The 23,835-nt window shown below is 42.5% G+C and overlaps 3 protein-coding genes across 8 annotated transcripts in view; 2 read left to right on the forward strand and 1 right to left on the reverse strand.

Annotated features, from left to right (window-relative positions):
- The window catches only part of LOC131675359 (uncharacterized), a 376,622-nt gene extending 359,116 nt beyond the window's left edge, over positions 1 to 17,506 (forward strand). For all 6 annotated transcript variants that reach the window (XM_058954315.1, XM_058954314.1, XM_058954311.1 and 3 more), the window contains exons 5-6: positions 15,600 to 15,872; positions 15,941 to 17,506. In XM_058954315.1, the coding sequence (XP_058810298.1) occupies positions 15,600 to 15,872; positions 15,941 to 16,636 (969 nt within the window). In that variant the 3' untranslated portion in view covers positions 16,637 to 17,506. The remainder of the gene's footprint in view (positions 1 to 15,599; positions 15,873 to 15,940) is intronic.
- Positions 1 to 23,835, reverse strand: part of LOC131675357 (cadherin-87A) — a 943,248-nt gene that overhangs the window by 25,359 nt on the left and 894,054 nt on the right. The gene's annotated exons all lie outside the window — the stretch shown is intronic.
- LOC131675414 (uncharacterized) lies at positions 21,962 to 23,332 on the forward strand. Its single transcript, XM_058954392.1, has one exon. The coding sequence runs from the start codon at positions 21,962 to 21,964 to the stop codon at positions 23,330 to 23,332; it is 1,371 nt and encodes a 456-aa protein (XP_058810375.1).

Raw genomic sequence — 23,835 nt, forward strand, 5'->3', positions numbered from 1 at the left:
GGGGATGCAATGAGCGTTGAGATAAGAAAAATTTGAGCAACGGTTAAGTATGAGCTGTGTGAAAAGGAAGGCAAGGAAGCGATTGAGCGAGAGTAAGGACAGGTAACCAGGTTGGAGAGTTAGTCATTGGAGGTCGTCAGAAGAGAATCAAGCACGAGGAGTGAGAAGAAGAAAGAAATACGTAACAAGGGTCAAAAAGATGTCCAGATAGAAGCTGCTCACCGGAAAGGCGACGACGTGCCTTTAAGGAAAGGTGGCCTACCGCTTCTCGCTCACCGAGAAGTCCTACTGCAGAACTAAGGTTAAGTACCCTTCCAGAGCTTTCTCTCTCTCTCTCCCTCAGACGTAGCGATCGTTCTCGTCCGTATCCAGTTGCTGCAATATTAAGGCGTCCACCCGCTAACTATTGCGACGATTCTCCGTGCCGGTATTTCTGTCATTGTCGTGGCGATATCATACCAGACAACGAGCTGACAACGGGCTTTCATTGTACAGTAGGTTATGATTAAGATTTTAGAATTAACAAGTCTAACCCTTTTACTTTTCCTTTCTCTTATTCTAATCCTTTCTCAATTGCTTATAGCGATATTATCTCTCTTTTTCACCCAAAATAATTGGTGACGAGCCGTGCTATCTCGTTACAACTCTATGATAGTTGAAATTCGGCTGAATAAGTATTTAATGAAGTGCGAGAAGATGTGATGAAGATGTTAATAACAAACTTATTTTCTAGACAATTACGTAAGTAGTATAATGCGTAAGAAAACCAGTGGAATTTTTAATTTCTTCCACTAGTTAACGTGGAAGAAATTAAAAATTAAACTCAATGAGTTTTTTGACAAAATAAAGGGTATAGGGAAGATTGCAGAAAGAATGCGTCCGGAAATGGAATCGACACAAACCACTGGAAGACTACTACATCGATAAATTGAATAGGTTAAACAAGCAGAATTGATGGACGTCGAAATTATCCGGCATATTATAAGAGGCATTAATAATTTCATCGTCAGAATATAGTTTGCAATTAGTCATTACCAAATCCTTGATCAATTATTCAAAGTTATTACATATTTCAGCTGCCGCTTTGAGAAAGGGAACGGAACCTTCAAAAACCAACGAAAAATGCCGTTATCTTACAATATTTGTAAGAATGAGGGATACCGTAGTGAAGGATGTCCGAACAATGATACTGATAATTCGACATCGAATATTGTCAACATTTTTTTTTTCAATAACTTACTTTTATCTCAAACATATTTTAGGCTTGTGTTAAGATTCAATGATTCAACAAATTTTTGGAAGTTGGCTCTTCTTCTATGCTAGAAGGTTAGGCGAGCTACCATGGCTGCTTTTTTATACTGAATAAAATCGAATACATTTCTGAAGAAGCACCATTTTTTAAAAGCTGTCCTTCTGAGTCTTTTTACTTTGTCACATTCTGAATTCCACCATGAAATCGGGTTTTTGTGAACTTTATTATTAACATCTTTTTTAACTGGAGTAATGAACCGGATGGCATTTTTAATGTAATAGAGTTGGCCTGAAATATCCTCTATCACCAATTATTTCAGGGGAAGGCAAGGGAGGCGGTGTGTCGCTCCTAGCAAAGCAGAAAGGAGAAGGTATTCACTCAATGATTTCACACACTCAACTTCGTTAATTGACCTTTTATTACACTTGCACTTCCCTGAGTGCCGACAAGAATACAAAACCACTTATCACTAATAATACGCGAAACTTACACTAAATGAGATGACCGGCACGTTAGCGCCATGTCGTCTCATTAACCGGCTCAAACGACTAAGTGACGAAGATACGTTGCGCCGGCTCGTGAAAGCCTGGCGCCGCACACAAGTGGCCCAGTTTTCTTTTTCATCACGGCTTCACACTCTTTGTCGTGACGGCTCTCACACTCTCTGTCTGGTTCGCTGCAAGAAAAGATGGCAATCCTCCCAGTGCGGCCGAACTCCTTCGCGTGCGACGATCTAGTAGTGCGTGCGAGTCGGCTTCTCACGCCTTCCCTACCACTGTCCTGCTAATCGGCGGCACGCGGCACTGCCCAGCGCGACAAGTGCCGCGCGCCGAGCCTCACCGAACTACATATATTTTCTCTCTCTCTCTCTCTTTTCTACTCTTGATATTTCCTTCCCATTTCTCTTGCTCGCTGCCTTCTCTCTCTCTAGCTGCAATACTGAAAAAAAATAAAGGCAGGCATCAGACACGTAAAATAACGTGCGTCCGATGCCAGCCGTGCGCCTTTGCCTAGGAAGGAGCGGGAAACAAGCACACGGTGCAGGCCATGACCAGCCTACACCGTCACAGCCCCTCCGAAGGCCGAAGCTCTCCCTTGGAGACGAGGCCTTACCTCTCTTTAAGCTCTCTCTCTCTTTCCGGCAAATGGCTCACGACTTGATCAAACGCTACAAACTAAAATAACTTATGAGTAAACTTATAGTACTTAAACTAGCTTAATCTAGGTTCCTTGAGTTTTAACGAAGATTCTAGTCGGTAACCGATTTCTATAAACTAAATTTACAGTATTAAACACAAGAGCAATGCCTGACTTAAATAACTATTCTAAGAGAAAAATGAATCCAATAAAGAACTTTTAATTAATGCAAAGCCCGATCGAATCAACGGCGCATCAGGACGCTACACGTACGTATTTGCCTCTTAAAGAACACCATACCTTTCATTCGGAGACTAATCTCTCCTCTCCAAATACTTGAGGTGGAGCGCTCTCAATTCCTCCGCCACGGGGGTAAGGGAGCCAGCATCACTGAGCCGTTGACCGCTCGCGACAGTTGCTACCGGCGGGGTCGCCTCCGATGTTTCCATCGGGGCAACTTCCGCCGAGAGCGAACTCGACCCGTTGGGCGGTCGAGACTCAACGCCGCTCGCCTGCTGCCGAACGCTCTTACGGGCCAGCCTTTCGCGGTACGCCTTTCCCGAGCGATGGCGTTTCTTCCGAGCCACTCCCGGGGTGGCCGCCGCGACTGTCGGTGGAACCGAAACTTGGGGCTCCGGTCCTCAAGGAACCTGCTGCGGCGTGGGTCTGTCTTGTGGGACAGATATCACACTCGCCGGCGGCTCACTCGAAACCGGGGCCGGGGCGTCCCGAATCGCTTGCAGCTGCGCTTGCTCCCATGAATACGCCTGGCTACAACGCGGACAGTTATCGACGATCGTGTCCAAACGGCCACAATTCCGACAGAAGTCGCGTCTGAGTGGCGGCCTCGTGCAGTCAGCCCTGCGGTGGGAGCCTGTCCGACAGTTGAAACACCGGTACGGTGGGAGATCTAGTTGATCGTCCTACGGCACCGAAGCCAACCCGCAGAGAAAGACTCCCCTCACAAGCCTGACCTCAGGATTCGAGGCGCCTACTCTAGCCGGCGTATTCATTGGCAACGACCTTTCCGCGCGTGCACTCTCGCGCCTTACTGGTGGGCACGCCTCCGATGATGTTGAGGCGCGCTCAACAGTCGGCACGGGGAGGACTGGCGAGGGCGACGGAGGAGACGGCGAGGGCACCGACGGTCCGTCCACCTCCATAGCGCCGACGCCACTCCCGCAGGGCCCAAGCCTTTGAGCCACAACGTGACTCGCCGCTCGACCCGCCGAAGTTGGTCGGGGTCAATCGACGCAACGTCCGCGATCAGGCGAGCCGAAGACGGCGGCAGTGGGTCCCGCGAGTGCAGCGGCGACTCTATGTTGCATGAGGTTAAGTCGAGCCGGCCCCGATTTCGCCTCCGTCCCGCGTTCACCCGCTCCTCGTGTTCGCGCCTTCTCTCGTCGGCCGAGTAGCCCGCCGGTGCGAAACCACCCGGGCCACCAGTTCTTACGAACTGGTATATTCGGTCCCGCCGGCAACGGGGGAGGAATCGGCACGTCGCGGCCTGAACCGGCACTGCCCAGCTGGACAGTCGAGGCACTTAAGGACAGTGGTTGAGCCTCGGCTTGAGAGGCCGCCTGCTCTTTCTGTAAAGGAAAAGCGGCGGGTTTCTCAGCCTGGCTCGATTCCACCTGCTCCAGTGCCATCGACTGTTCGATGCGAAGCGCGGCGCTCAGCCCGATCACGGCGACGGGTTGCGCAGAGCGATCAGGCTCGACGGGTGCGGCTGCTCCTGTTTCCAACGGCGTACCTTCCATAGTACTACAATATAACAAAACCTACAAACAAAATGAAACAGCACATACGTTAAACAACTGAAATAAACAAATATACAGTCTACTCAAAACCTTTAACTCTACGAGGTGGTACGTATCGCTTCAATTCCGATACATGTACTCTCGCGCTACGGTGTTTGCTATCTGTCTGCAACTCGTAAATCTCGGGTGAGACTACGCTAATGATCTAAACGGACCGTCATACTTTGGATCTAATTTCGCGTTCTTACCCGTGGCAGCGTTAGAAAGCGTATGGACTTTCCGCCAGACCAGATCGCCTACTTGAAAAAGTGCTTTCTACCTCTATCATATTGACGCTTTTGCTTTTCTTGAGCTTCTTCAATATGTTTCGCCACTAAGTCTCGAAGCGCATTCAATCGCGTTAACCGATCCGTCCACGCTTGCGTATCAATTTTCATAATAGGCAATTTCTTTTCTAGCTCTCTCCTAAGACTCTTAACCGGCCGAGGATCTCTACCAAAGTTTAAGAATGCCGGCGATACCTTAGTCGACGACTGCGTCGCGGTATTTAAAGCATGCCTAAACTCGTGCAAGTAACGGTCCTAGCTTCTGTGGTCTTTATCAACAAACATGGCAATCATAGTTTTCAACGTCTTATTGACACGTTCAACTGGATCGCTCTACTGATGATAGGCAGGGCACAACACATGCTCGATGCCATGCTCTCGCAACATACCTTGGAAGATCACGCTCTTGTATGCTTTTGCATTATCACTTATCAAGTACTCTGGCGTTTCCCATCTAAATAATAAAATTAATAATAAAATTAAATCTTCCAATGCAGCGGCAAGAGCAGGCCCGTCCACCGACCTAAGCTGTTTCAGTTCTATCCACTTGGTGAATAGATCTTGAAACACGACCATATACCGAAACCTATTCTTGCTGCGTGGTAGCTCGACTACGTCTGTGGCTACTACGGCCCACGGGCGTTCTACTGCACGTTTTTCCATTAAGCCGAGCGGCGCCTGTTGTACTGTTTTGTACTCCTGGCACTTTTTACACTCGGAAATGAAGGTACTAACGTCGTACCAAACGCCCGGCCAGTAGTACTCACGTGCTATTCTATCGTAAGTCTTTTCCCGGCCTAAATGTCCAGAGGAGGGCTCGCAATGAGCATCGCGCAACACGCGTTCTCTATGCTCGACCGGCACTACCATGCGCCAACACTCTTCTCTGTTAGTGATCGGATCGAGCAAATGGTTCTGCATAAACTTATAGAGCGTGTTACCTTCTACTCTCCACGTTCTATACTCTTTTGGCCTAGACAACACGTCCTGTATTCGTTGCAAATACCATTTATCGCTCGTGTCCTCAAACGCGCATACCTTATATTCGTCTTCGAATTCTCTAGATAGCGCGTCTGGCACATGGTATAATGCCCCTTTCCTATGTACTATCTCGCAGTCGTGCTGCTGAAACTCAAGTACCCACCTCTCTAACCGACCTGTAAGTTCTCTTTTATTCAAAATTTTTGTAAGCGCGCTATGATCAGTAACTACAATAAAGTGTGACCCTTCTATGTACGGTCTAAACTTCTTTACCGCGAATAGAACGGCTAAAAACTCTATCTCACTAACCGTGTAGTTACGCTCATGAGTGTTAAGCATTCGGCTGGCATAGCATATCGGATGCTCGTCATCGTCGAATATTTGAACTAAACACGCGCCAACCGCAAAAGATGAACCGTCACAGTGCAAGTAGAAAGGGCGTGCGAAGTCCGGGCGCGCAAGAACAGGCGCCTCAGTCAACGCGCGCTTCAACCTTTCAAATGCAACTTGCTGAACTTCACCCCAATCCCACGGTTGATCTTTACGAATTAATTTTGTTAAAGGGACTTTGATATCACTTTCGTGTTCAATAAACCTAGCGTACCAACCTACCATCCCGAGAAAGCGACGCAACTGAGCTACGTTGCTCGGGGCCGGATAGTCCACAATCGGTTGCACCTTATTGTCGTCCGGACGCAAACCCTCACTGTCTAAGCGATAGCCCAAGTATGTCACTTCTGTACAGAAGAAATCCGACTTCTCGAGATTGATTTCTAGACCTACGCTCGCTAACCTTTTCAACACCTTTTCTAACCAAAAGACATGACTTTCAAAGTCCGCGCTAACCACTAATAAATCGTCAAGATACCAGAAAACGTGCGGTTCATATTCAGGCCCAAAAAGTGCGTCCATTACCCTCATGAACGTTGCTGGCGCGTTTACTAAACCGAAGGGCATTCTTTCAAACTCCCACAAACCTAGTCCCGGTACTACGAAAGCTGTATATTGCTTACTTGTCTCCGAGAGAGGAATTTGCTAAAACGCTGATTTTAAATCGATTTTCGAAAGATGGACCGCGCCGCGCAACCTATCTAAGTTGAGTCCATTCTTGGCATTGGATAAACGTCAATCTTTGTCACTTTATTAACCGGCCTAAAATCTAGACAGAATCTATAACCGCCGTCTTGCTTACGTACGACTACCGGCGCGCTACACCATTGATTGTTCGACGGCCTGATTATCTTTGCTTTCCACAGGCGCATCGTTTCCTCCTGCAGGAAAGCCAAGATTTTCGGCGACATTCGACGCATTGGCGTTTTAATCGGGCGCGCGTCACTGACATCGATAATATGCTCGATAACGTTAGTGACTGCCGGTGACTCACCAGACTCGGGGACGATCCGGCGAACGAGCGCCATGATCGTCTCGCGCTGAGTCTCTTCGTACCTATTCAAATCTGCACATTCAACAAACACGTCAACTGCTTCGCTACCTTCGTCGGCAAATTGACACCAATCGCTCTGATCACCTGACCACCAAGCACGATTCCCGAAATCAATGTTAATTTGCCAGTTCTTACAGAAATCCGCGCCTAAGATCAGGTCGTGTTTTAAAGTTGACACGGCCGTCACGGTCAGCCAGGCGATTCTACCATCTATCTCAACACACAGTCTGAGATCGCCTAATGTTCGCGCCTTTTCACCTGAAATATCTTGCACTAAAATAGTTGGCGGCCTCAAACGTTCCTCGTATCTTTGTGCAAGCCTCGGTCCTACAACTGACACCTGAGCACCTGAGTCCAGCAGGTTACCGAAACGGACGGTGCGTCTGTACAGACGACCGGACGCTTACCCAAAGCTACGGAGTTGGCGGGTTCGTTAAATATGTGCGCATTATCTATGCGCGAATTTGTTGAGCCCGCCATGTCGTTAGATGTGGAAGAGTCCACGTTAAGCTGAACTTTATTCGTTCCGACCGCATCCCACGCATCGTACTTGAGCAATGTTCTGCTTGTCGCCTCGTCCCGCTGTTCATGACCGACCCTAGCACTAACACGTTGAACCGAGGCTTTTCTGCCGTGCGAAATGCTCGATTTTTGGTTCTCTGGCTTTAGGGGCCCGTCCAACGTCGAGGAAATAAACTCTCCACTAACTGCGAGATCTGGTCTCTCCAGCTTCTCGTCAGCTACATCGTAAACGACCTCACTACCTGGCCTACAAACGACTTGCTTTCTTTCGTTTGTACCCGATTCTAATTTCTCGTCTACACCAAATACTACCGGCCTGCAAACGACTTGCTTTCTTTCGCCTGTATCCGATTCTACTTCTAACCTTACGTCAATAATGCGATCGAAATTCCTTATTTCCGACGCAACAACCGAGTTACTCTTCCTTTTTAGCAACTCGTCTATCCAAACCGCCCGTTCGATTTGCTTTAAGCAGGAGTCGCTGAGCGGTCGGCGGCTCCCGCGACCGAGTTTCCCTGTCTTGCTTGACTACAAGTCGGACAATTTCGGAAGATAAACCCAACGGTCCCACAAACCTGACACTCCGGCTTGGCCTCCGTCGGTCTCAGCGGGCAACTGTTTGCATAGTGCCCTGGTTGTCGGCACTTATAGCAAACAATCGGCTGCGAATTCTGCGCAGCCGGGCACTGAGACCTCTGATGGCCAACCAGACCACACGCGAAACACGCGCCAGCAAAGGGACGTTGTCCTCTCGCGTTACCTACTAGGGCACCGTTCGCTTGCCCACGTCGCTGTGGTATCAAACTCGGCGCGGAGAACATCGGCACCTGGGCGGCCGGTGGCTGCGCCGCAACTTTCGGCTGAGCTGCAATTTTCGGTTGCGCTGCAACGTTCGGTTGCGCAGCCTGCTGCGAAGAGCGGTTCGTCGCCTGCGGCTTCGTGCCTTGGGCATTAGCCGCGGCAACTTCGCTCTTCGGCCCTTTGCCCTTGGCCTTTGCCCTTTTTCTGCTAGCGCGCGTATCTTTAGCCGGTTCTAGTGTTAAAACCTCTTCTAATTCGCTCGCCACCTGTTCTACCGCCACGACTGCTTTCTTTCCAGCCAGCTTCTTAGGCTCGGTATAAGCAGACTCCGGCACGAGCGTAACGTCTGCACTTGGTGGACGCTGCCACCTTTTCCAACCTATCATACAATCTACTAACGCTAGGCCGGCTTCTTTGAATTGGCTTAGGTCCTTAAACGTTTTCGTTTCAAGGTATCGCCTATACTGCGGATGTAACCCTTCCACAATAATAGCTACTTGCTTTTTGTCAGAAACCGGCGGATCGAAGCGTCTCAAGATCGACTGGATGGCCGCTACATATTCAGAAATGCGTTCGCGTTCTCCTTGCGATCTCTGCATCAATTCTTTATACAACTGCTGCCTACTAAGCCGACGACAAAAATTGGCTGAAAAGCTCTTTTTGAATTTCGATAAAGTCGCCCATTGCTTTCGATTAAGCTCATACCAAGTACGCGCCTTACCCCGCAAACTAGTGCCGATTACGTTTAGCAATTCTTTATCCGGAATTCTATAGAAGCGCTGACAGTCCTCTAGTCCTGATAAATAGCTAATCACGCTCGTATTACCATCGTCCGAAAAACGAAGTGACCAGGCATTCAACGCACTAACACCATCGGCTGGCACGCCATTAATATACTTAACATGCTTTGGACTTTTCTTTTTCTTTTCAGCTTTTGCCAGCTTATCGCTTTTACGTAACGCGCCTTTCCTTTGATCTCCGATCTCTGACTCGGAGGAGCTCGAGAGGTCTACGGTGCTACCATGGTCCGGCAAAATTTTTGCCTTGAACGGCTTGCACTCCGACGCTCTCGTTGAAGCTCTGGACTCCGAGTCTCCTTTTCCTCGTCTAGACACTCGTGCGCCTACGCTAATAGGCGCTCGCACAGCTCTTTCCCATTCAGAGATCCACGACTCTGTGTCAGATGGCGGGCACTCAGGAAAGAGAACCTGATTCACTGGCTGAGCGCTTGAGTGAATCTGGTAAGCAGGGCTGGTAGCCGCTGGCACGTTGAGCGCCGCGCGGCCGGTTGTCAGATCGGCTTGCAACGGCTATTGAGCCTGTTGCGCAGTCTGATCCGCACCACCCTGCATTGCCTCTCTCTCTACCCTATACACGATATTTGTGCCATCAGTGATGCCTTGTTGCACTTCCCGTCGGTATATCCATCGCGGAACAGCTGTTATTGCATCCCATACCTGGCTCAAGGTGCCGGCAGTACGTCTCTCTGTCTCGGGCGCATTCGTCGCGCGCGCGCCTCGCTCTTGGGGAGTGGTTCTTACTGGACTGGTTACCGGCAAGATAACCTCCTTGCGAATAGGCGTCAACGCTCTAGCACCCTGAGGCTGAGCCGTACTGACAGCGCCAGTTGCTGGTAAAATTACCTCCCCGCGGTCAGGAGTCGTTACTCTAGTGCCCTGCAGCTGAGCTGGCCGATGCAGAGCGGCAACACTTTGTGGTGACAAAGTCGCCTGCCCTGGCAAGCCTGGCTCTACTGCCCTTGGTGACGCGACTCTAACATATTCGACTGGTCCAGTCTGGCTTTCGTCGCTGCTGACCGCCGCGTGTGTGGGTTCGCGCTGCAAAAGGTCAGGCACGCGACCTTCTTTAAAGTCGCTCGGTTGAAGAAGCGCTCCTAACTCTGGCCTTTCTATCGTAAGCGTAAAACGCAAGTAGCGTTCCCTTAACTCTTCGATCTCGCCGTGTAAAGAAAGTTTCCTATGTCGCATTAACCGTAACAATGCGACCGGCTCTGTTGAGTCGATACGGCGCTTGACTTCTTTGACGCGAGCATCGCGGAGAATCCTACGCACAGTTACGCGATCCTTACACGCCAGCGGCATGATGCGATCGAATCGTTAGTTTATCAAAAATTTGAATGAAATAAATACTTTAAAAAAAAAATTACTTATTTTCGAATCCAACGGCGCAACCAAGTTGCCAACAGACAGCTAACATGCTAAAAGAAAAATATGAACGGAAAAAAAACAGCTATAAGTAACCAACCAAAAAAAAAATAATAAATAAATAGAATAATAAAAAAAACTATGCTCCTTCAGTTTACTAGGCCGGCAAGTTATCGCCTTACCTAGAACCACAAAGGAATGCAGCGTTCGAACGTAAACAAACTCGGACGCTCAAATTCTCGGAAGCATGTTCCAACACGTGTTGGCGCGAGTGACCTTTGCGCGCCGCGACCTGATACTCTAATGCCTACAGTTTCTAAGTTTTTTTTTTCCTTAGACGAAGGCGCGTTGTTTTAACACGCTTTGCTCTTGCTAACAAAACGCGACAAAATCACTTTCGCAAACCATACTAACGAATTTACCGTTTTAGTAAAAATGTAATTACTAATGCTACATATTAGCTATTCGCGCACACACATACAAGCAATACAAGCACTCTTCTCACTTCTGCTTAGCCCATCCCCACAAGGGATGCCATGTAATAGAGTTGGCCTGAAATATCCTCCATCACTAATTATTTAAGGGGTGGGCAAGGGAGGCGGTGTGTCGCTCCTAGCAAAGCAGAAAGGAGAAGGTATTCACTCAATGATTTCACACACTCAACTTCGTTAATTGACCTTTTATTACACTTGCACTTCCCTGAGTGCCGACAAGAATACAAAACCACTTATCACTAATAATACGCGAAACTTACACTAAATGAGATGACCGGCACGTTAGCGCCATGTCGTCTCATTAACCGGCTCAAACGACTAAGTGACGAAGATACGTTGCGCCGGCTCGTGAAAGCCTGGCGCCGCACACAAAACCGCAAGACAATGCCGAGGAAAATAGAGAGAGAAACGAGAGGAGAGAAAACTAAACCTTACCAAAAGTAATGGCTGCTTGGCAGGTGGGCTGCAGGTGAGACGGCTAACGCAAGACGTGGCCCAGTTTTCTTTTTCATCACGGCTTCACACTCTTTGTCGTGACGGCTCTCACACTCTCTGTCTGATTCGCTGCAAGAAAAGATGGCAATCCTCCCAGTGCGGCCGAACTCCTTCGCGTGCGACGATCTAGTAGTGCGTGCGAGTCGGCTTCTCACGCCTTCCCCACCACTGTCCTGCTAATCGGCGGCACGCGGCACTGTCCAGCGCGACAAGTGCCGCGCGCCGAGCTTCACCGAACTACATATATTTTCTCTCTCTCTCTCTCTTTTCTACTCTTGATATTTCCTTCCCATTTTTCTTGCTCGCTGCCTTCTCTCTCTCTAGCTGCAATTCTGAAAAAAAATAAAGGCAGGCATCAGACACGTAAAATAATGTGCGTCCGATGCCAGCCGTGCGCCTTTGCCTAGGAAGGAGAGGGAAACAAGCACACGGTGCAGGCCATGACCAGCCTACACCGTCACATTAATATTATCAATAAGAATAATGTATTTTTTTCGGGAAATAACAGATTCGAAATCAGCAGATAATAAATTGACATAATTTTCGTCTAGGTTTGAAGCTACTTTCTTCCAGTTGGTACGAATAGATTTAATATTAAAAGTTTTTCGGCGTCACCTGCTTTTACTAATATTAATATCAATGAAAATCAAAAAGTGATTGAAACACCAAGTTTCGTCATTGATAAACACGTTGATTTTATCAGTACGGTTTTTGGAAGAGAAAACGAGGTCAAGATTATAAAAATAATTAGTGTTATTACAAAAATACGTGAGCGAATCATAGTTATGTAAAAATGTATCGGATACAGAGTGGGCCGCAAAAATTTTTTTTCCATTTCCATCGATGTTTTTACAGTTCCACGCAACATGATTTGAGTTAAAATCACTCACTATGATGGTATTACTGTTGTAAGCCATATTATGAAAGTCTGAGTTTAAGTCAGCTTGAAATGTTCGGCACCTAGAGCTCTGTAGTGAGCATGGAAGATAATATTAGGAGAGACGTTAGTAACCTTAAAAACTAGAATTTCAAAAGCAGGATCGGGAAAGGACACATTTTTAACCTCTACATATGCAAGATTGTTTTTAATTAAAGAGACAGTATCACCAACTTTTTTATGTAGACGATCTTTGCGGAGAGTTTTAAAACCAGGAAAGCGTATATTACAATTTTGATCTTCGTCGGAGTTCAGCCATGATTCATCGCACACTAGTACATTAATTTTCTTGAGTATTATAGGGACTTCTTCGGATCTTTGGTTGATGCTCCTACAGTTCCAGAATATAGCTTCGAGTTCGGTGAGAAAAAGTTCATTATTATACATGATAGGCTGCATCATTAAGAATTATCCGTTTCCCTACCTCGATCTAACTCACTGAGATTGAATAACTTTAACTTTTTAGATAGTTTGGAATATCTGTTTTTCAGATTCGTGTCAGATATGAGATCTTTGAGTTCATGACACATGGTTGATAAGAACGATAGATCAGGCATGTACTTCAGTGCTATTTCGATGACGTTTCTTTTGCCATAAGAATCCGACAAGAAGTTTTTAAATTCTTTGTAGCTGAGAGGGTGAGCTATAGAATTTACAGATAATTCATTTTTGACTTCGAGAAGAACCGAATCTAGATGCTCTGAGATCATGCTGGATGTTTCGGGTCAGAGGAACTGATCTCTTTTTTGGCATTTTTCTTCACAGGTGGTTTAATTTGAGTTGTTGACTGTTTGAATAAGAGCTTGGTGGAAGCTGTATCATTTAATATGGAGCCTGCTGCGAAGCTAGCAGTGTAAGACAGATCGAAACTCGCTTTTGATTAGCAATAGAAGGCACAACATTCGGTAACGAGGTCTATTGGTATTGTTGAGTCGTTCGAGTGATCTTGGGTTTGAGGTGTAGAGCTTGATACTACAGTTTGTGTGAGAGGAAAAAGGAATTCTTTGGGCATTGCTTAGCTATGTACCCGGTTTGATGACAAACAAAACAGTTAGTAGAGTTAGTGCTTAAGTATATCCAGTAGTTAGTGCTGTTGAACATTATATCTATTGAAGCGGCGCAACGGTAGCAGCGCTTCATCTTTCTTTATAATATATGCTTGACGACGGAACGAAATAATATGACTGCGACCGAATTTACTTGTGCTTGCTCAAATGAAGTGAATTTGCGAGACTAATTGAATGCCTTTATCGCTAAGTACTTGAATTAAGATCTGATTCAAAATCACTGGGTTGACAGTAGAAATAACTACATGTTTTTTTTTAATTAAAAGTCGAATATTTAACGGGTGACTTTCTGATGAACTTAATTTTCTAACAAACCTTTTGATTTTGGACATGAATTTGATTTAACTGACATCGATTAACTTTTCAAGGCCGTTGATATAGTCGTCTATTGACAGACCATCGATTGCTTCGATAACAATAGCTTGCTCACTATTCGGTTAGTAGGTTGCCTGAGCATAGAATGTAACTTTAGCTTCGAAGGTAAGCTTGAGGTAACTTTAGTTAAGAGAAACTGAGACAGAAGAACATTTGGGTGTAAGGCTTCCAATATTGGAAGCCATTGCTAGAGCTTAGTAGTTATGAAAACTACTAATAGTTCGCAGAAGGTGCATAAGCACCGACTGTAGACTAGGAGACACTCTTACAACGCACAGCCCACACATAAACAGTAGGCGATATAATTAAACCACACTAACAGAGGCGTCAGCACATGTTTGCTCGCTAAGACGGCTCGATAAGCACTGATTCTCTTTCACTACTGCTATGCTTTTACTTGCCTGGGGAATCGCCTTGTCGGCTAGACGAGACCCCGCGTTGACCTAAAAGTCAAAAACACTAAATCGAAAGAACAAACATCAGTATCAGCCTATCATAAAAGCCATTCCTTAGAAAGCGAAGTCCGAAATTAGAGCGAAAACCGGGAAACAACCTTTCGAATGACGGTCCACCAGCGAGAGCCGGGATGACCGAAACGCAATGGGAAGTCGTGCCTCGGTACGTCGAAGCGATGGACCTGCGAGTCGTGGGAGGAATCCCTTAATACAGGTACGTAGGGTGGGATGTTTTTTCGAACGCCAGCCCAGGAAGGGAGGCTTAGCTGGTTGATCGTCTTAGGAATCTCCTCTGGCTGTCCTAGCTGAGTCTCTCTTCTGACATCCCAATTTGGGTTGGCCTCTGCGGGATAGTGGTACCAGGTCAAGCAAATCTCGTAAGATTTATATACTGAGTGCTTCCAACGTGGTAGACGTTGGGGCAACTAGAGTCCCGTCGCGCCCAAACCGAGGGTCAAGCCTTTAGTTCCGCTCTCCCTGAGCGTCGAACTTTGAAAAGATCGGTACTCCTCTCGAAGTGGTCGCCGCCTTAGATTAAAAAGGCTCCGACTCACTGTATGCGTCAGGGATGTCGTAGCAAACTTGACTTCCGGATCTCCAAAGTGTTTGAAAGCGACGGAGTGAAAGACAGTGGGCTATGCCAACCTATTGGCGCCCAGAGAGAGGGGTGGTAATGTTTGATTACGCTGTGCCACCCTCAAAACGAAAAAAGTGTGAACAACGCATACACTAACTGCTATGCTTTTACTATCTCAACCCTCTTAAATCAATGAGAAAGTGTAACTTTTTTCATTCCAAATAAGATCTTGTTGCTTGATTTTAAAACTAAATTAAGGTCTACATCATTATTTAAATTCGATTTTACTCTTTGTACGAATGAGTCTATGTTGGTAAAGGTACATGGACAATACGTATATTATTATTATGAAAAAATAAGTTTATTTGAGCTCTGAAAAGATACACAAAATACCTGTATAGATATGGAGAGACATGGAGACTAGTTTCTCGTCGAACAATTGTAAGAGTGTGAAACATTACATTTTGTTAAATACTTTATGATTGAATTTAAAGTGGAATCTGATGTCTAGAATTGCAGTATTAAACATACGAAAAAATTTATTAGTGAAAATTTTAGCAAACCTGGGAATCAAAACTTTAACCTTTTGCTGAAAGACTTAGACTCTTATCCACTGAACATATATAATAAAATATAATGCTAATTTTTTGAATTGTTAAAATTAATTTATTATTTTATTTTTGTTGGTATGTTAGTTGCAAGTATTAGTATGTATCATGTATACTTTTTCAAGTACTTCAGGGTGTATTTCTATGTAACTTGTATCTACTATCCAATAAGTAACACAATTTTTTAAATATTTTGTTGACAGAACGCTTGGGTATTCACAGTAGTTGGCATAGCATACTTAACTAGCAGCACTTTGGTACTCTTAGCGGTATTTGAGTACCATGGGCAGGGCTGGGTGCCCCGACGAACACGCTCGCAACTAACGGCGACCGCGGGACTTGGATTTTCATGCGTTCTTCTCTCATTTCTACTTTCATGGCTAAATGGCCGCCAAGGTCTATCCTGCCACAGCCTTCATGGTAAACGTGATCCAAGACAGCAACTCTATAAGCCTGTAGACAGCTCCTCATCGGGGGTAAGTACGTGAGACGGCGAGCTTTCATTTATAAATAGAATTATTGGTTATGTATTATTGGGTTATAGGCGACACTTAAAGACGGAGTCCGCTCCAAACAGCCGTCGACATGGGTGGTTAAGAAATCAAAAAATTTTCGAAGCAGTGACGATTCATGTAATGGTAATGAGGGACGACCGCGCAAAGACCATTGGGCCTCAACCCGCGATCATTTTCTCGGACTGGAGGAACCAATGGAAGATTCACGCCCACAGCATAAGACAAAGAATGCAAGCAGTGGTCAGGAGATGGAGAGACGTAAACAACGTCGGCGACGCGAGACAGACGCTCAAGATATGAGTATCAGCCAGACGAAGACGAGTATCACTACCGACGAAAGCAAGATAAAGTCGGCACAGCCGCCTCGTAAGTTGCCAATTCAATCCGATAAGCTAACCCGGCAGTTACGCGGACTCACTGCCTCGGGTAAGGAATTCAGTCAACAACCAAAGAAGCCTACGCGTACTTCGGTTACCCGAAGTGAGATTCAGGAGTATTGGATGCAGGGCTACGAGCACGTGCAGCGCACCGACAAGACGACCGCCAACATCGAGCAATGGCAGTCGGCAGCAATGAAGAGTCTGGAGGAAAAAAAAGCTAAAGACGAACGTTGGGTTCAAAGTTGGCGCCAACAAAAAGAACAGCACGAAAATAAGCCACCCAAGCAGCTTGATGATGCCAAGCCCTGTTCCAGTAAAACAATCGAGCCTCTTAACTTTGCATAAAAACTTATCGTATTTCTTCTTTTTCAAAAATCCACGACTGTTTCTTTTTAATTTTACATAACTGAACAATTTCGCATTGTACCGATATAACACCGATGAAGGCCTTCTATACAGAATTGTGTCATGCTTTGGCCTACCTAACATATTTATTTGAAATATATATGTGAATTTTTTCATAATGCTCTTACGATTATTGTTAAATTGATATTATTATTAACAATTTAGGTAAAAAATGTTTAAACTAGATATTTACGCTAATTAAGTTACCTTTAATGTTCCAAAAATTTACAATAAGAGTCACAAGAGAATTAAGACTAATTTAAGAACTTATAATCAACTAAGAAGAAATAATTCTTTTACTATAATGTGGATTAATTTTTTAAGAAAAAACATATTCATAAGTGACATAAAGTAAAAAAACTTTAAATTTACAATTTTTGAGCAATTAAATACGTGTTTAAAATAACGGTGGATCTCATGGTTCTGAAATCGTTAAATACTCGGATCAAAAAAATTAGCATAATATAGCTTTTCGAAAATTGTCATCGCCTAGAAGTTGACTTAAGCAATTCCAAGGCGATACTCGGTCAGTAACATAATAAATTTGGCCGTGCTGGACAACAAAATAGTATACAACTCATGGCGGCGGTATTAGCTCACAGCACATGTAAATTGACATTCGAAGTGGATTCTATGGACTTGCTTATAATTTCGAGGCCTTAGGTTGTAATATACTAATATAGAAAAATATTTATAGAAGACTTTTTAAGTATACCATTACAAAAGTAAGATTACATTTGAAAGATGCTATTGCAAGGAGAAAGAAAGAAAAATATTTAGAAATAAATTCGCAATGTCAGACTTGTATATGTGGACTAGTTAAATAATAAAAGTAAAATAATAAATTTTTTGTTTTTGACTTAATTTCAATATTTCAAAATTCATTTTATACCTTTAAAATTATTTCTGAGTATTAGCAATACAATCATTTGTTTGTCTAAGTACACATAGATCTAATTTATCCACTATCAAACTAATCTAGTAACTTATCTAATAAATCTACTGTCTCAAAATCAAAGTGGCTTTCTATTCACATTTTGATCATAAAATGAATGTTTCTTTATTTTATAGAAAGTTTCTTCAACTATAAAGAACTCTCAAGAGATCATTTTTAATTTCAAATGTTAAAATTTTAACGGAGAAATCCAGCCGTCCCTATTCAGGTGGCTCACGATTGTCCGTACAAAATTATTTTATCAAATAAAGGGGATTCGGGAAGCAAAGAAAAACGTTCCCACGACTGAATAATGTTTCGAGCGAAAGCATTAATCGTACGCGAATAAATTGTTACAAGATCAGGAGTGATTTCAGGTACAATACCACAACAAGAAATTCAAATGTAACAACAACTTTAATATTATAACAACATAACTTAACCTAAACAAAACAAATAACGCCGCTGTTACACTAAATTATCGAAGCCGCGTAACGCGCAGTGGATCGGCTGTAGGACTGCTCACCAAAGCTCTGTTTGTTTAATCGTGAAAAATATAAAAAACGTATTTGAATGAATAAAACTAATTTACACCCAAAACAATGCCATTAAACGACCTCGTAGCTGGCAGAGCTGCCTGGCTATGGAACATGAAAAAGTTACTTTAAGAAAAATTTTTTAATAGTAAAGCCAAAGATTATTACAACTCAAAAATTATTACTATTCAAAGGTTATTCTAAGATTGTTCCAAACAACTAGCTTTTACTATAGAAATAAAAGTTATTTCTTAAATTGAAAACAGCATATCTGCAGATAATAGTTTAGAAAAAAATAAGCTTTCAAATATTAAAATTAAATAAAAAACGAAAAGATATTGTTTCATATTTTCAATTAGTCCATATGTACATCTCCAACATCACGAATTTTTTCATACAATTGTTTTCTGAAAACCCTTTACAGTACTATTATCCACAGATATTCATAGTTTTATTAATACATATTGGAAAAGTACTATTAAAATATATTTTGAAGATATCATTCTGAAAGATCAAAATCCTCAAGTAGTTCAATCAGTGACTTACGAGTCAAAGCTACTACTTTACGATTGTTATAGTATTAATAGTACTCCTATATTTCTATCAAAATTTCCCAACAGTTGTACAAACATTCTCAAATTCTTTAGCTTAACTTAAAAAAAATGTCTTAATAACGACTTCATAACTGCAAACTTAACATAATTTTAATTATGATAATTATTTACAATATTGACAGTTAAAATATGATTTTGTAGGATTTTTACCTATATCACTTATCAGAGGCTACGTAAGAATCTAATTTTTTTCAAAATTACACCACTAATTAAATTAAATGCTTATGATTGTGTTTTTGATAGTGGTTTTAATTTTTTCGTTTAACTGTATGCGTGCGCGCGAGCAAGCACGTGCACACGCATACATTCATCATCCATTTCGCTTTGACCATCGAGTTCCGACAATATTGAGAGTATCCAAATAAGTCGTATGACGTTTTAAAATGTTTGACTTGATGAGTACTTACGAGACAATTCCCGTCTGCGAAAGATTCTATATGCCTCTTCAACTTTATTTTTACGGTTTTGGTTACAAAACTTGCACTTTTATCGCTAGTTACTTGCAGATATGTACTAAGGGGTATTTTTTATGGTTACCTTCAAAATAATATCACATTTTCAATATTCTAAATGGCAAATCTAATATGACAGACCTAATTTCTAAAATAGCGAAAAAATCAATCGACTTGGCTACAATTACGTATACAAGGATTGTTCGTGTTGCTGAAAACTAATCCTATGTCAGATTTCCAATAATTTAAAATAGCGGATCTATTATGGCGTCGAAATATCATGACAACCGTCATAAATTAATTAAAATCGAACAGAATCGACATGTATAGGGGTTTTTGAGGTTACTGAACACGAATACGAACTAAAATTTCAAAGATCTGAGATCTAAAATTTCAGAAGTTTGTATTATAAAAGATCTTTGTCATCAAAATATTGTCAATATATTTGTGCTTCTATTAAATATATTCAACTTTTCTTGTTATATAACTTTTCTTGTTACAAACAGAGGGATGTTCTGAAATTGAGAAATATTCTTGCTGTTCTCTGAAATACATATTACAGATCTTTTTGTTGAAAAATTTGATCATAGACTTCAAAAATGAGATATAACATTATGCTTTCACCCAATGGGTGATTAAAAAGCTCTCAATTCATTTATTTAAGTGTTGAAAATCGTCATGTTCAGTGCATGTAAAGCACTTTTCTTCTCGATTTTATTTTATGCAGATTTGAAAATTATTTAGAAATAGCCATGGCTTTTATAAGGTGATAATTAGTTACGAAAAATTCAGCAATCATTCACGAAACTTGAATGCAATTGTATTAAAAATCACGTATTTATTTCTTATTTCTGGAAAATCATAAAGTTTAATATAAAATTTTATTTTTATTTTTTTATGTATCTTTCCAAAAGCTTTCAAATGGTATACATCACGAGTACGATCAAATGGTTTTTCTAATTTTTTCAAACGATTATTCATCGATGAAAATTCCAATATTTTAAGTACTGTAACGGGGTGGTTATCCGTCTATTTAATTATGCGCGCGATCGCATCGAAGAGCGCGCGGGGTTATCTAAACGTTTAAATTCGAAAATTGGAGAGCAGGAGGGAACGGGCGTCAGTCAACCAACTTTCTACTAGCACGAAATAATAACATCGAAATTACATACAATATCACATGCGAAATCGTTTATTTCCTCTTATCTCTACAATGTATTAGGCCTGCGTGTTGATGTTTACAAAGCGCGCGCGCGACAATAACATGCAGTGTCCAGTGCTCATCGAGCAGTTGTAGCGAGCAGACGTGTTTGTTTTGCTTTGATTTCCGCTCACGAGTTTATTTACATCAGATTAATGTAGTGGTCTTCAGGCAAACCGCGCTTAGTGAAGAGCGTCTAGTTTTGTGCTCAGTGCTATACTGAGCAAGTGCGTGTTTTTCGCAGTTTTTCTAAACTGCATACTTACTCTGCGATGTTTTTCATAACAGGGGGCCACGCGGACAAATCAAGTTCCAACAAACAGTTTTCTTCTCCTTCTTATGCGGAAGCCACCTACACACCTGCTAGTGAACATGCTATTGTCATTGAAGCTATTGACGGCTTATCCATCGACGACTACCTTGACGGCATAGAGAAACTAATAGACATCAATTACGTCAAATATATTTCAAAAATCTCTGGAGGCCGAGTCTGTGTCTACCTTGCAACTAAAGACCTAGTTTATAGCCTTGAAAACAAACTAATTGAAATCTCACATCATAGACTCAGTATTCGTCCCCTCATCGAGAAAAACAAACGCGTTGTAATATCTAATGTTAGCCCAATAATTCCGAATCAAATCCTCATGGAAACATTAAAAGACAAAGGCATCCAAACCGTCTCGCAAATTCATTGTATCCGAGCTAGCACTACTAAACCTGGTCGCTCGCACATCCTCTCGTTTCGCCGTCAAGTCTATATAAAGGAAGGCGATGAATCTCTGCTACCCGATTCAATTCAACTAAACTACAATAACACTAATTACTGGATTTACTTCAGTACTGACTCTACCAACTGCTTCATTTGTCATCAAACGGGACACATAGCGAAGCAGTGCCAAAAAACCTCCCATCACATCAATCTCTACATACCGAAATCCCAGTTGCCGCCGAACCTGTAATCAATAATAATACTTCAGACATGAAAACTACTGAGCAAACTGAGCATGCAGCAGACTCATCTGTCAAGCCTGCTAACGTCAACATTCCGAAAAGATCTCTCTCTAGCCATTCCTCAGCTTCTATACCGATTGATAACAAACTAAATCCGATAAATAATGACCCTGTCAAAATCCATAGCAATAGTACTCTGAAAAAAGTCAAGCCACCGTTAAGCAAAAAACACAAAAGCGACAAGATACTCGAAAGCTCGTCTAGCGAAACTGAAGTCTCTGATCTTGAATCATCACTCCAAACTGTGAAGAACGAAATCACAAATAATCCCACGGCCTACTGTTTGAATTTTGAAAATTTCAAAAGCTTTCTCGAACAAACTTATGGTAAAAGTAACATAGCATCTATCACGGAATCACTCACTAATGATTTCACCGGTCTTCACAAGATGATTGGCGATCTATTCTACCTCATCTCCGATCACAAACTTAAGGCCCGATGTAAAAGATTGTTGGAAAAATTGTCCCTTTTAACTCAAGAGAATTACGAAGGAGATACGGAAACCTAGATTCTCATAATGGCAGAAGTTGTTTCTGAAGATCTCAAAATTGTGTTTTGGAACTGTAGAAGTATTAGAGCCAGGATCGAAGAAATTCCCAAAATTCTCAAGCATATTAACATTTTAGTGTGTGTAGAATCACAGCTGAATAATATCGACGCTAGCCTACATTTCCCTGGATTCAAGACCCTGAGAAAAGATCGTCTACATAAACAAGGAGGTGGAATTATTGTCTTCATTAAGAACAATTTAGCGTATAAAGAGATCGATGGCGCGCTTTCTCTTAATCAAGCTTTCGAATATCTAATATTTAAAATCACTAACGTCACCCTTAATCTTGTTATTCATGCGTACTACAGAGCTCCAGGTAATCAGCATTTGCAAAACGAATGGAACTCTATTTTTGAAACCATTGATGATAATGAATATACTTTAATAATGGGCGATTTTAATGCTCACCATACGTCATGGAACTGTGGTAACTCTGACAATAATGGTGAATATCTTCATTCGGCTTACGTAAATTCCGATACTTTCTTGCACAATTTCGATACTCACACTTATTTTCACCCTAATTCGAACTATGTTTCAAATCTTGATCTAATATTTTCGTCGAACAATTTCGCTTATAAAGTAAATGTTTTAGTCAATGATGAAACCTGGGGCTCGGATCATTTTCCTATTTTTATTGACATTAACATTAACAAAAGCATTTATCGCAAAAAAACGCACAACCTCAAATCCATTCGTACCGATTGGGATAAAGTTTCAAATTATCTTGAAAATAGCTTCGAAAATTTTTTTAAATTAGAATATGTCTCAGCCGAGCCTAACACTAAGTACTCTATTTTTATTGAAATTGTAACGAATGCTATTAAAGCAAATACACCTGTAAAGAGAATCGTTAATAACAAAAACCATCGCAATCCGGTTCCCTGGTGGGATTCGGACTGCGACAGGGTTAAAAGACTCAGAAGAGCTGCGTTCAAAAAGTTGCGTTTCTCTAAAAAACAACATGATTTTATCGAATATAAGAAAGCAGTTGCAGTGGCTCATAAGACATTTAAAACAAAAAAAAGAGCAAATTTTCGTAATTTCGCCGAAAGGCTCAACTTCAACATTAATCAAAATTACGTCTGGAATAAATCCAAGTTGCTTAAAAATAAATGGGTTAAAATTACCCCTAACAGCTCCTCCGAAAACCACCAGAACAATGATCTTATTAACGATTGTCTAGATCGTATCAGTCCAACTTGGTGTCAAAACAATCCGGATGTTGTACCTAACTGCCAACCCAAACTCTACTCGAATCCTTGCTCAATTTTGCTGAATTCAACGCGGCTCTCAGCAGTAAAAGTACTCGTTCGTCATGCGGTGTCGACGGCTTAGACTATGAAGCTATTCAACGATTACCAATAAAATACAAACTTATTCTCGTTAACATATACAATGATATGTATCAAACTAGCTCATTCCCAGTCGAGTGGAAAACATCCCACATTCACTTCATTAATAAGCCCAATGGCAAAGGCGTAAGGCCAATCGCCCTCAGCTCATGTTTATGCAAAGTGTTCGAAACAATGCTTAAAAATTAGTTGCAATGGTGGGTTGAAACTAATAACATCCTCCCTGATTTTCAGACTGGATTTAGAAAAGGTCAATCCACCATTGACAACCTGATTGGTCTGACCCTAGAGGTCGAGGAAGCTTTCTCTGAGGGTAAAGAAGTTCTTGCTGCTTTCCTAGATATCCAAGGCGCATTTGACAATGTCAATGTCGAAATTCTTTTGGATAAACTTGTGGCTGTCGGCTGCCCCCTTATATTTATTAAATTCATTCAACACTTGACTTGGGATAGAATAATCTGCTCTGATATTCTGGGTGAAAATATT

Source organism: Phymastichus coffea, unplaced genomic scaffold, assembly GCF_024137745.1.
Source record: "Phymastichus coffea isolate CEN01 unplaced genomic scaffold, Cenicafe_Pcof_1.1 PCOF00020, whole genome shotgun sequence".
Taxonomy (NCBI): Eukaryota; Metazoa; Arthropoda; class Insecta; order Hymenoptera; family Eulophidae; genus Phymastichus; species Phymastichus coffea.